General features: G+C 39.7%; 1 protein-coding gene across 1 annotated transcript in view; it reads right to left on the bottom strand.

Moving 5' to 3' along the window:
* The window catches only part of LOC140235255 (uncharacterized), a 100,669-nt gene that overhangs the window by 70,174 nt on the left and 15,564 nt on the right, over positions 1–14,931 (bottom strand). The window contains exons 2-4 of the mRNA XM_072315288.1: positions 14,715–14,848; positions 8,121–8,206; positions 372–458 (exon numbers count right to left, since the gene is read on the bottom strand). Of these exons, the coding sequence (XP_072171389.1) occupies positions 372–458; positions 8,121–8,206; positions 14,715–14,848 (307 nt within the window). The remainder of the gene's footprint in view (positions 1–371; positions 459–8,120; positions 8,207–14,714; positions 14,849–14,931) is intronic.

Genomic DNA, 14,931 nt, shown 5'->3' on the forward strand with positions numbered 1-14,931 from the left:
TCAGACCTGGTTACATTTGGGCTGTACCGTCAACTACGTGAATGGCTTTGTATCCCTTATCTCTTAAGAATAATCCCTGCCAAGTTTGGTGAAAATCTGAACATGCATTTTGGAGAAGATGACAAGTTTCATTTTTAGCTACAAAATGGGACCCCAACCCTGGCTTGTTACTTCCTCTTGGACCATACACAACAAGACAAAATATACATAAAAAATGGACAAAGCTTGAAAGCAATAGAGCTCAAGAGCCTGTATATTTACCATAAACTACTTGGGGTAAAAATATTTTAGCTATTAATATCTCTGCGCTGGGAAGGAGAACACTTCTTCAGAGTTAACGACATCTTCCACAGAAATGACCGTGTGCCTACCTGGTCCAGCATCAATTGATCGCATCTGTTTGCCAACTTCCAGATCCCATAACCTGATGTGACTGTCAAGGGAGCTTGATGCTGCAACTGTACAAGTGTGAAAGAGCATTTTTACAAGACATTAGATACAGGATATTCATACAAACAGGAAGTCCCTGCTGCATAAACATTAACAACATCTCAATGTTTGATTTCTGGGTTTTTTTAACAATATAAAGACCTATTGGTAAATATTCATTAACATATCCTGTCTAATCGACTTACTTGCACACGCCGACACACGCATGAAATTTTCACTTGGTTGCATGACAGAAACAATTTCATCTGAATTATGTGGGACTGTATAAAGAACTGGACTTCACAAATGTTTCTTAATATTACTTCAAGTCACTATTTAATGTCATTTTTCTTGTCGATCACTGAAAATGAGAATGGAATCTGGACGAAACAATTCCCGATTTATTTTTGCAACTGTATATTAATCGAATCCACGTGGCCAGTTGTGGGAAGTTGAATAGCGCCTCACAGTCGATCACAGTCACTTGAAGACGTATCCCGCCAAAAATTTCAATGTCAAAGTAAATTTGTGTTGTGTATAGTATATAGATTTAAGTTTCGCACACGATCTTCAGGAGAGCCATGTGGCATAATCGCTTGGCGCGCTGCATGTTCATACCGGAAGGCAAGAAGTTCGAGTCCCGCAGGACTTTTTCATTTTCTTTCTTTTTTTTCTTTTTCCGGCAGTTCAGCTTCACTCCGATGTCATTTATCATATTATTTCATCAGGTATACGCAACCCCATGAACACAGCTACTCTGTTTCCCTTGTTTTGTATTGGAGTTTGGGTTTGCTTCATTAATTTTGTCACACTTAATGTTGTAAATTGCCCCTTGAAACAGTGCCCCGCTTGCCACCTTTCGTTTTCTCTTTCCTCTTCTCTTCATTTGTTCTTGTTATACTGTAACAGGATAGGTAGGAACGTGTACGTTTACATAGCTATGTTTCACTTTGAACATTTCCATTTCAAGCCCATGTCATTGTTTTGAAATTTGATGACGTCATCATACTGGAAATTGTGATTAAAGACAAAGACTCAAATTCAGCCAAATTTACGTGTTATGTCTATGGGAGGTGATATTTTTCATAATCTTGCATTGACTTGACAACGTTCTAGCACCTCTACCTCAGCTGCTTTTGCTCCATTTCTTCTAAAACTTAAGTATTTTGTGGCTGACACAATAAGCTGTAGTAATCATGCATTTTATGTTTTTCAAATACTCACATCATGTTGACAATTTTGTAGTTAAAACTGAAAATAAGAATGGAATCTGGGCGAAACGATTCCTGATTTGTTTATCAAAAAAAAAAAAAAAACCCGTTGTGAGAAGTTGCATAGCGCCATCATAGAACAATTGGTGATTTATCTGTGCAGCTACAAACACCTTGATGGAACCGACCGACCCATTGCTGGAAACCCGCTCTGCTAGAAATGGCATAGCGCCATCAAAGTCAATCGCATCACTTGAAGATGTATTCCCAGCTGGCAATAAATTGCGCACAGTGCATGTTCCCGTCAGTGGTTCATGTACGTTCTCACGTTTGATTTTTGCTCTATTTCATTCGTAAGTCAAATATGTGACCCACTACAACAAAAAGGTCCTAAAGTCGCGCACGGTCCAAGCCGTGAAAATTGAGTTAAAAGTCAGAGCATTAAAATTGGTCAAAACTTACGATTTTCTGATTTTGATATATTATTGTAGTCTAACATGTCTTCTATCATCTGTCGGAATTCTGAAGCAAAATGATCAAAGGAAAGATAAAAAATAGCGTTTTTCTGAGCCACGTTTTTTGGCGTTTCAAAGAAGCAGAAACTGGTTCGAAAATTTGGATTGAGCGCCACAGATAGTTTCCGCCCCTAACAACGACCAGAGTGATCGCATTGGTCAGTTTGCTGCTTGCTGCTAACCGAAGCGTGAAGCTCGCACACTGCCAGTCGACTGGTGCGTGCGGGCGGGGTGCGGTATGATCAGCCGCTTCTCACATCCTCGTCACTGATTGGTTGGTGAGGAGACCGCCAACGCTGATGTGCTTGAATGAACTCTTCGGGGGTTGCTATGGCTTACCTTCTATTGTCCAGAGTTGAAAACTGACTTGCGTGTCCCTTGATTGCGATTGCGTCGAAAGGAAGACTTTTATGGCGCTTTTCTCGAAACAGTGATTTTCCAGACGTCTCGACATGCTCTCTTTTAAACGTCGATATCTCCGCAGCCGATTATTTTTATAAAATGTGTTATATATGAATTCAGAGCAGAAAGACTAGGGGATTATATCGTGCAATTTTCAAATAATCGACCTCGCCCGACTTTAGGATCATTTTGTTGTAGCGGGTCACATATGTTTTAGCTGAGACAACAAATCTTCGTAATTTGGCAATGAAATATCATTTAGTCACCTTTATCAGGGCAAAAATTTCAATATCACAGTAAATTTGTGTTGTAAATGGTATAGACTTAAGTTTCGCTTCCATCTTCGGGATAGCCATGTGGCTCCATCGCCTAGCGCGCTGCATGTTCATTATGCCATAACGGAGGACGATAAGTTCGAGTCCCGCAGGACGGTATTTATTTTTTTCCTCTCTCTTTTTTCTTTATTTTTCTTTTCTTGTTTTTTGGCAGTTCAGCTTCACTCCGATGTCATTTATTCCATTATTTCATCAAGTATACATGCCCCACGAACACAGCCACTCAATTTCCCTTGTCTTGTGGCGGAGGTTGGAGGTTGGATTTGCTTCATTTATCACACGTGATGTTGTAAATTGCCCTTGGTATAGTGCCCCGCTTGCCACCTTTTGTTTTCTCTTTCCTTTTCTCTACATTTGTCCCTGTTATACTGTCACAGGACAGGTCGGAAAATCATTTACATAACTCAACTGGAACAGGAATGGCAACTGAATGAATTAACTCTAGGCCAGGTGTATGGCGTCTCGCTCATCTCTTTGAAATTCCAGGTTGTGATTGTTTGACCCAATAACAGTGTTACAGACAGACAGGAAAGGAATGAGCTTGATATTGCTTTATAGTATATGAGGTATTTCGTGGCACACCCTGCCAAGTGTAGTGCAGATGACGGGGTTCTCTGTCGTTTATTTTCGTCATGACTGTTTCACTAGTAGTCGTATCTAAATATAGGTGATATTTATTGTTGGCATCTGGGACAATAGAACAGATCAGTATCAAACTGGAAATCACCCTGAGCAATGTGGTAAGCGTTCAATTTGATGCCTTATCTTTCTTCTTTAAAGTCAATCACTACTGATCGAATTAAACAATATAATATGGCACATTCCACTGGTAGTTTAGGAAAAGGGAAGTTAATGCACGATGAAATCACATGTGCACGAATGCTACCATTAATTTCAGAGACGTCATTGTGGTGTGGTAATGGTGGTGGTAAAGGAATCATTGCTTTTAAATTAATGAGGCAATTATTTGCATCAAGACCGTATTCCCGTCTAGCATTACAATGCATGTTGTTTTTTTCCCCTAACTTTTTTTTTTTTTTTTTTTTTTTTGGGGGGGGGTGGGGGGGATGTTCCGTGGCTGAGTAGTAGAGCAGCGATTTAAGTTACGGTTTTAATGCATCTTCTTTTTAGCCTCTTCTCTGACATTAAGTTCATGGTTTTTAAATTTGATATTGTCTGTCCTCTATTTGTCTGTTTATGCTTAAGAAATACTGCTATAACATCTAATACATTTGCTTCACTTGTCACACGCAAGGTTATAAATTGCAGTTGTGCAGTTTAACTTTTGCCACCTCTCGTTTTCTCTTCCCTTTTCACTACGTTTGTTTTTGTTATACTGTAGGTGGGAATGTGTGCATTGACATAACACCAACTTGAGTTGGAATAAGAACTGAATTAATTAACTCTAACCCAGGTGTGTAGCATCTTGCTCATCTCTTTGATATTTCAGGTTGTTATTGTTTGACCCAATAACAGAGTTGTAGACAGGTTTTATGTTGCTATAGAGGTATCTTGTGCCACATGAGTGGAAGGCATCACTGGTTAGTATTAGTAATGAACTTTTCCATGTCCCTCCCTGCCAATTATAGTGTGTTTGATGGGGTTGTGTGTCATTCTGCCAAAGAAAAGGCAAAACTTTTATTTTCGTCATGGCTGTTTCTCTATGCGTAGCCGTAGGTGATGCGTGTTGTTGGCATCAGGGCAGTGAAGAACAGAGTATCAGGCTATAATCCCCCTGAGTTATACGTGCTAAGCGTTCAATTTGATATATCTTTCTTCTTTATGAAGTCAATCACTGCTGATGGAATTACAGAATTATGTTATGACATGTTTCACTGAAAGTTTGTAAGGCACGGTCTATGCACTTTGCAAGCAATGGTGCATGATTAATACCATTGATTTCAGAGGCGAAATTATGGTATGCCTTTATGTAAGGGTGCCAGTGGGTGATTTCAAGTTCGGTGCTAGTGCTAGTGCTAGTGCTAGCCCCCAAATAACAGCCTTAAAGGGAAGATAAACCCCAAGAGCAATGTGGATTGAGTGAAAGCAACAACATTAGTAGAACACATCAGTGAAAGTTTGAAGAAAATCGGACAATCGATGCAAAAGTTATGAATTTTTAAAGTTTTGATGTTGGAACCGCTGGATGAGGAGACTACTAGAGGTTATGACGTATGAGTGGACAATGATACCAAGAAAATATAAAGAAAATTCTGCAAAAATCCATTTTTCATGAAAATTACAAATTCCATCAACTTGATGTTGACATATGTTAAGAGTAGCAATTATTCCCCCTGCTTTCTGAAAGCGGTTGGTCCATTGCTCTTTCATAATTCTAGAAAAGTGAATTTTTGTTGAATTTCCTTTATATTTTCTTTGTATTGTTGTCCACTCATACGTCATATCCTCTAGTAGTCTCCTCCTCCAGCGGTTCCAACACCAAAACTTTAAAAATTCATAACTTTTGCATCGATTGTCCGATTTTCCTCAAACTTTCACTGATGTATTCTACTAATGTTGCTGCTTTCACTCAATCCACATTGTTCTTTGGGTTTACCTTCCCTTTAAATCGAGCTCCAACACCGACGGTCAGATTAACGAGGCGATACCGATCAAAATTATCGATAACAGCACTAGGTGTTGGAATCACAGCACCGCAAGCTCCGCGGGAATTGCGCAACGAAATAAGTGATAGCGGGTGATTACAGTTAAATATCAAAAGATGTAGCTAAAATTGTTTAGTTTTAGAGACATAGTGAGGAAGACAGATCAAAATGCCACAAATTTCATCCACTCCTCAAAATACAACTATCTTAATTTTGCTCCCAGGCTCAGATTTATAAAGCCATGTCGAGAGTGTTTGTGTACGTTACGTGGGCGACCACTGCATTAGCATAGACTTTGCACGTAAAACATGCATCTATTATGGACGTGAATATGAGTCTCGCACGGCAACACTAACACCAGCACCGAACTTGAAATGACGAAAATGTTAATCCCTAGGGGCTAGTGTTAGTCAATGGCGAAAAAGCACGTAAATTGCTAACACAATCAGCGGAGCTCGGTTCAGCAGACGACATTCAACACCAAGCCCAGCACCAGCAACCGGAAATACGTCATAATTTTGAGGTCAACTCCCAACACCGACGTGATTTCAAGTTCGGTTGTATCGCCGGCGCTAGTGCTGAGATAGCACTAGCACTAGCACTAGCACTAGCACCAAACTTGAAATCAACCATTGCTTTGGAATCGCTGAGACAATATGCTTGGTACTCCTTCCACTTTTAATTGTCCCCTTTGAAGATGTGTCGGTCACGGGTGATCGTCATGATTTATCTTTCACGTATAAGCTTACGTTCCACACTCTTGGTTCGAGGAGACTTATCATTACGTGGTTAAAGGCGATGTCTCTTTCTTTATTTTAATTGAGGTAATGCCGCTTTCGTCCAGGTACAAATCACATTGTTATGTAAACACACATACAAAAAATTTGACTTTACTGACATACTATTGCAGCAATATAACTTACATTCGCTATATTTCATAGTTTTCGTTGTTGATCACAGGTGACCGATATCTGATGACTCCAGCATATCACCTAACTCGTCTTTTACAGTGACGAGTTTCATGTCTCGTTTGTTTGTGTTTTTACTACACCTGTTGATATAATAAATGTAGAAGAGTTGTGCAGTTTTCCATACTACAATCTCTCCTGGTCAGTAATTTACTCAACAGGTGCAGTGGGCCACCCTAATTTCCATCTCATTACAAATGGATTTTTATGATTGCCTGTAAATGTGACCAGTGAAAGTCAAAATTTTTACCCTCCAGTTGCATTGATTTGCTACAGTTATGCCTTGAAACCTTCCAAGCTTTCTAAGTTTTGCAAGAACTTGATATGAGTGCAAAATATACGAAATATGATGGGATAACAAAAGAGATACAAACACGGCTTGAAATCAGACTCAAGATAAATGTTTGTTTGTTGCTGTTTTTTTAATTTCTCATTGTGCCCTGGCCGATTTTCAATAAACACTATCTTGTGTGTATAGTCATGAAAGTGCATTCCCTACATAACAAAAGTATTAGCTTGGGCCATTGTGTAGTTTTCAAGATATCTAATACAACTGAATTTCTCCAGTTTTTGTTTAGGATCTTTTGGAGTAATGGTCGAGGACTTTTCAATCGGTCTCACAGCAATCACATCACACAGCAGCATCATGGCAAGTCAACATCATTAATTCATGGGAATCACAATTGATTGTATTCACGGGAATCACAATTGAATTGTCTGTGAATGAGAAACTTCATTATCGTGCTTGCTGATCCGGCAACCCATCAGGACAGTCCACCTGACTCGATACATAATCTGTAATTAACGCACAAAGCCCTACAGCAATCATCTGCAAATTTATTCGCACCACTTGCAAGAAAGTTTGGAAAAGTCCTTGCCATTGCTTTAATTCCATTGCAGGAGGGCCAGAATGTGGAAGAAACGGTGGGGGAGTTTGTAAATGCACCATCTCATCACCAAAATGTTGTGTCTACATCCATTTATACTTGGACACTTAAGGAATCTCGAGGTATGATGTAAAGGTTTGATGCATTTAATCACAAGCACACACTTTTGATGAAAAGTGTACTAAATGTACATATGGAAAGGCACCGAGTAGCAAAATGATATATTTCCACCCCCCCCCCCCCATTATATGGAGGAGGGCAACTGCCCCCTTGGCCACCCCCCCCCCCCCCCCCCCAACCACCGAATTGATGCCAGTGCCCCTTGCTGTGTAAAACTGTATCACAGGCCTGCAAATCATCAAATATCTGTATACAGTTCGACCTCAATCATCCGGCCTCCTTTTATCCGGAAATCTCTATTATCCGGACGCGTTCACGCAGTGAAGGACTTTTTTTCATCCAAAAATTGAGAAAAAACAGTGACTTTAACATCTTTTCATGGATCTTTCACTAATTTCATAAGATGTGCATAATAGGTTTCTCAATATCTAATGGGGTAAAACATGTATGCTGCGGGGTACGCTACCTGCCTAGCTGCCAGTGCACTGGGACGGCAGCTTGGACGGCAGCTATACATTAACACTGTGTCTCCCACATCCGCCCAATTCGCTTATCCGGATGAGCGCCAGTCCCGGCATGGCCGGATAATCGAGGTCGAACTGTACAGGTTATGATGCAGTAAGCCATTGTGCAATTTGCCACCTTACTTGTTCCTGTAGGGTTGATGTCAACTGATACAACACCAAGCTGGTGTCCTTCCAGGGTCCATTTCAGCTTCAGTTCATCATTTTCCCTGTGATGAAACATAACAAGCACACAAACTTGATTTTTAAGTGATTATGCAAGACCAGGGGGGTGTTTCATCAATTTAGTCGATGCTGACAAGTTCAATGTCAGTCTCTGACAATCACCATGGCAACAGTCAGTGACCAGAGCATCTCAGCCAATCAAAACCAAGGATTTTGATGAAATTGTCAGAGACTGACAACTTGTCAGCGCTGACTAAATTGATGAAACACCCCCCAGGATTGCTTATACACATGTACAAGGGAGTCCTACTAGCTAGTTCGGATACAAGAATCTGCTTTTAGTGATTTAAATAGTTATCTTATTATTATCATTATCAATACTATTAAAGGACAAGCCCACCTTCATAAACATTTGAATTGAGAGACTGCGGCAATATTAGTAGAACACATTGGTGAAAGTTTGAGTAAAATCGGGCAATCAGCTCAAAAGTTATGAATTTTTGAAGTTTTAGTTCCCGGACTGCTGGATGTGAAGACTACTACAGCTTGTGATGTCAACTGTCATATGTGTAGAACGATATAAAGAAAATATAAAAGAAAAATCAACATATTTTCATTTTTCTCACAAAATAAAACAGCACATGACTTGCCTCTTTCAGAAGGCAGGGGGAATAATATTACCCTTATGTCAGTTACAAGCTGAGGAAAAATTTTAACTTTTTTTGTGTGTGAAATAAAATTTGGTGTAATTAGGTGATCCGAGTATCCTCTCGGATCACCTTCTGTATCTGTACTGATTCTTTGTTCTTCTTTTTAATCTTCTTTATTTCTGGACAAAATTTGTGCAGAGGTTAGCTCAGAAAGTGCACTGCCTCTCAATGTCAAACTTATACCATATATGTATCATGTCGCAAAGACGACAGCGCAAGTAAAATGATAGTGATCAGTCGACCGTGACGTCACTATGACGTCATTATATGAAAACACATTTTCATTCATATCTCATTATTGGAATGGAATTTTTCAATGAAATTTACGTCACATATATTTCAAGTCAAGCGCATTCTACTCATATTATCAAAATTCACATTTATCATTAAAAAGTGCGCGTACGCGCGTTGAAATATTTGTATGCTCAAATCGAGCTCAAATTTTGTTTGCACACGTTTCAGACCATTTGGAGCATTTTTTGAAAAATTGAAAAAATTGGACGGACGCGTAAGCGCGCGCACATATACGCACGCACAGCTCATATGCAATAGAAATTTCCCATTTTTTCACACAGATCGGATGCCTGAAATGTCAAGGAATGTTTCTACCAAGTTTCAAGTCAATCCGACTCAATATGACGTCATACAGGCCCATCAAAGTTGAAATTCCGCGCGCGCGTCAATGGCGATATACAGTGCAACAATGCCAAAAAACCGCCAATTTTAAATCCGAGTTTACTCGTCAGGATGGACGGTGACCCCCCATTTTCTTTACATATTTTGAAAGCTGATGAGTTGTACATATCATTTCATGGGTTGGCGATACTGAAAAAATGATTAAAAGATATCAAATTTCTTAATAAAGTAAAAAAAGTAAATTTTCAAAATGACGTCATCAAATTTCAAGTTCACTCGAGCGTATCTCACTTATCCTTTGCCAATTTTCACACAAATTTCAGTATGTTGTAGCTTATTAAATGCTTTTTCATTAATATAATAACAGCATTTTGATTGGATGACGGCATCACATCGTAAAAATGGATTCAAAGTAATCTTGTCAAATTTGACCAGTTTACGTGTTATCTCTATGGGAGTGCAGTTTTTCTGGAAATGAAAATTGACATGACTATCTTTATCGAGCATTATCTCACTTATGCTTCGGTGAATTCCTCCCAAATTTTAGTATGTTGTAGCTGAGACTTTGGGCTATCGTAAGTGTGCCCTTTGTCTTTTCATACAACGTCGGCATCACGTCAAAAAATTTGGTTGAAATTAAAGCTTATCTTCGATGTATTGAGATATTTCTTCCTTTCTGCAACTTTCTTTGCAATAACTCAAGAAAGACAGCCCCTATCACCACCATATTTTGCACATGTTTAGTTCATGTTACGTACATTATTTGATAAAATAACAACTACTTGATCGGACACCATCTTGGGTTTGTAAATTAGGGTCAAAGGTCATAAATATTTCATCCTGTATCTTATTAAATACATGTCCTTTCCTATATTTTGCACACGTAAAGACCATGTTACAAGGATCATTTCACAAAATAACCACTTTTTGCTCAGATGCCATCTTGTCTGTGCAAAGTGGGGTCAAAGGTCATATGTACTTTTTTCTGTATCTTCGTTATGACGTGTTATCTCTATGGGAGGGAATTTTTCTAGATGTGAAAGTTGACATGGTTGTCTTTATCGAGCACTAGCTCACTTACCCTTCGGTGAATTTCTCCCAGATTTTAATATGTTGTAGCTGAGACTTTGCGCTATCAGAAATATGCCTTTTGTTTTTCATACGATGTCTGGATCATGCTAAAAAACTTGGTTGAAATTAAAGCTTATCTTCGATGTATTGAGATATTTCTTTCTTTCTGCAACTTTCTTTGCAATAACTCAAGAAAAACAGCCTCTATTACCCCCATATTTTGCACATGTTTAGTTCATGTCACGTACATTATTTCATAAACTAACAACTACTTGATCGGACACCATCTTGGGTATGTAAATTAGGGTCAAAGGTCATAAATGTTTCATCCTGTATCTTGGTGAATACTTGTCCTATCTTTCCCATATTTGCACACGCAAGGACCATTTTACAAGAATCATTTCACAAAATAACTACTTTTTGCTCAGATGCCATCTTTGGAGTGCAAAATGGGGTCAAAGGTCAAATATACTTCATTCTGTATCTTCGTTAGTGCATACGGAATTCCGTACCAAAGATGGCAGGTCTGACTCCCTTTTCTAAATGAGACTCCAAACATCACATGGCCAATGTCCTCTCAACACAGATGAAACCTGTATAGTCATGCCTATTGGGATCAGGGGGGCGTTTCATCAACGAGTTCGTCGGAGATTTCACCGACAAATTTGCTATCAGCCAATCAGACCAAGGATTTCATTAGCTTTTAACAGTTGTCAGTGTAAATCCTTGCGTCTGATTGGCTGATAGCAAATTTGTCGGTGAAAACTCCGACGAACTCGTTGATGAAACGCCCCCCAGGACTCAAATCATTGATTTCCCAAGAGATCGGATCACCTAATTTGTCAGTGTTGACAAATTCCGAGTCTAGTTCTCTTTACATTTTTCTTATATTGTTCTACACATGTGAAATCATCAACTGTAATATTAGTCTTCTCATCAAGCAGTGACTACACAGAAGCTTTAAAAATTCATAACTTTTGAACAGGTTGTCCGATTTTTCTCAGACTTTCATTGATGTGCTTAACTTATATTGCTGCATAATCTTAATCCAAATGTATACGAAGGTGAACTTGTCCTTTAACCTTTCATGCTCGTATCAAAGCTAGCAAACTACAGTTGAATAGCCACTCTCTATACTTGTCTGCATTACTGCTACATGCTTGTCATGACTACAAATGTACTGCCAGTGACAAGCATCACATTTGTAAACATGCGTTTGCTCCTTATCAATCTGAGCTCCATTTGGCTATAGACCGATTCAATTTCGATGACCTATTCACCTACCGCCGCTAGCGGCGCTATAACGGTCGCCATAACTGGGGGCCAACGGGGGCTTCCAGCGAGCTAGCTACCCAGCGAGTTGCACTTGCAGCTCAGCGGCCTAGCGTACCCATCGCGCATAGTTAGCCGGGCGCGGCCGCTGCGCCGCGGCCGGCAACCGCCGGCGCCGCGCTAATATTGTGATTGTTTACTCACCGTGGAAAAGTCATTCAGCGGCTTTTAATGCCTTTCTTTTGGACAAATTGAGTGATTCAGACATACTGATCTACTTTGAAAGCTTCAAAGGAAGGATCAGGAAAACACATTGTGCACAAAAGGTGCACAAATAACAGAAAAATAGAAATGGAAGCTGCACGGCAGTGTGTGAAATTCAGACACCGCTGACGCATGATAAATTAAGGCAAAATTAAAGACAAATAAGTGAAATACAACGGTACAAAAATGCAGAGATTTCGAAACAAACTATGTCTACTAGATTCTCTATTTAATTAAGTTATCACTGCATAATGTATTATTCGTAAAATATGTTGTTCATCTTAGAAGACAAGTTTAGATCAAAGAATTTGATAATTCACTTTTTTTTTTTTTATCCTTGGTGTCCTACTTGCCAAAGTTAGAATACACTTCCTGGCTAGACTTTATTATCATGACAAACATTTTACAGCCTACACTACAGCTAAATAAAATGTTTCAAGATGCGTTAAATTCTTATATTGTTTTCACTTCTTCAATGTTCAGCACTGAATTGACCATAGGCCTATTCAATTTTGGCCTGGAACTCTGAATTTGACTTTTGATAAAGTGATACTTATAAATATTAAACCATGGATGGTGGCAAACATCCGTTTCATAATCATACTAAGAAAGTATGATTTAAAAATCACTTTTGTAGATTACAATACAATGTATTAGGCGTTAGCGTGATGTTATGCAAGGTTACTTAGACCTAAAACAGTAGAAGTTTTGGTTGTAGACATCAGGCGACGTAGTCGTAACTTAAGTTTAGGCAAAATACACGGCCTAGAAACGCCTAGATTTATATTCCGTTCGGTTTACTTAGTTAGGCTTGCCTGAAGTTATCGACAACCGAAAATGATATAGGATGTAGGGTTCTAGAAGTCAATAGGTCTAAATCTAGTCTGGACTCTTACCTAGATTTCTAGACAAGATCTAACGAAGAGAGATTCTACCCTGCTGGCCCGACACTCCCGAGTAAAGGCAAAAGCGTGCCCTAAAAAGGTTAAGTTAACTGATAGCTTGCAATTTATTGCACCATATCTAGCTCAAGATTCTTAATCATTATTTGTATTTAATCATATCAGTTAACTTGTCAACAGCCTAGGCTTATTAGCAAGACGTCTGCCTGTGCCTAGCAATAATTCTCCCCAGCGGTTTTTATTCTCTAACACAAATGTGAATATACGGGGCTTACACGCGAGTACCCAAGTCATCGCCAAAGAAAATAGTCTACAAACATTCACGGATCGTACCGATATTTACCTTGAAATTCAAGTTTTGGCTACAGCCGTATGTCATCTAGCCATTTGCTCATAGTCGCTATAAGTTGTTTAATTTTTTTTTTTAAATTAGCTTGCGAAAAAAAAAAAAATGTAGACTCTAGTTGTCACAAAGCCAGATGCGTCGATCGCTGCCAGCGCCAGAGATAGCTAGATGGCCGGCTGGCGCCGGGTGGTTTACTAAAAGCACTGGCTGCCGCTGGGCACCCTTGCCACGCACGCAGGGCGCTTGCCGACCCGGCCTGTTTGGCCCCCAGTTATGGCGTCGCCTTTAGAGGGCGCACTTCCATGAACAGTCGCTTGAATCGGTCTATATGGATAAAAGCACAATGAAAAGACAGGTCTCATCTGCAATATGATTGTCAAATCTAAAGAATGTTATTAACCCGTTGAGGCGAGTCCCGAGTATACTCGAGCAGGTGTCTATGGGAAATGCGTGTTGTAGCAAAATCAAACCGTCCCCACTGGGTTAAGTCTGAAACATTGACAATATTAACGATACAAGCACGTAGAATAACAGATATTCATTTTATAAGAATACTCTTTTTGACAGCACTTTCCCTTTGCATGTCCTGTTTTCCCTTTCATCAATATTAAATCATAGTATGTAACCCTAAGTCCTGGCCCCTCCCCCTCCCCCCCCCCCCCTCCACCTAGGTGGTCATCCGTAACGCATGTATACGCATTCCTGATTTTTCGGGAAAGGGATATATTTTGGGGCTCAGCTCGGGGGATAAATCCCTAAAAAATCCTTTAAATAGGGGGTCTTTTATAATTTTCCCCGAAATATTTCTAATTAGGGGTGGTTAACAAATCTTTCCCAAACAATCCTGCTAGATCCCAAAAAAAAAGGGGGGAAATGAAACGGAGGTGCATGGTTTGCAATAAAGCATGCCAGACTCTAGCTGGCCTTCTCGTAGGACATTTCACCACACACGTTGCATGTACGTCATGCATGCTGCTTGTAAAACAAATTATGTACACTAGCAGACGACTCTTGGCGCTGGTACATGCATACTGCTTGTTTATGCATAGAGCTACCACACAAAGCATTTTATTCTACTGTGTACACAATACATTGCAACAGACATGGGTTCCACAAACTAGGTGTGTTATTTCGAAGAGAATATCTGAAGTTGCGTAGAACTTTGACGGGGACCCAGAGTCCTGTAGGGCTCCCTTCGTACAGTGGTACATTCAGGTCAGTAGCTTGGCCGGTAGTTTGTTGCAAATCATACACTAAATATTAGAATCTCTAAATCATTTTCGTATGTGCGCCAGTGAAACTTAGTGTGAAGTATTGCAAGGGTCCTACAGATCTGTAGATTAATTCATACCAATTCCAGCACTTGACGAAGTCATCAACAGAGCCAGTTACAATGTTTTCCACTCCATCTCTGTCACTCTTCATCCATGCCACACACCAGATGCTGTCTTCATGGGCCTGTTCTTGCTTGTACACAACACTATACTGTAAGGAAGAAAGCAAACAGTTGTACTAGTACTGTCTGGTTAGAGCTAATGACTACATGATGACATAGATTGCATTGTCCA

The sequence above is a fragment of the Diadema setosum genome, chromosome 11 (genome assembly GCF_964275005.1).
Source record: "Diadema setosum chromosome 11, eeDiaSeto1, whole genome shotgun sequence".
In the NCBI taxonomy this organism is placed as follows: domain Eukaryota; kingdom Metazoa; phylum Echinodermata; class Echinoidea; order Diadematoida; family Diadematidae; genus Diadema; species Diadema setosum.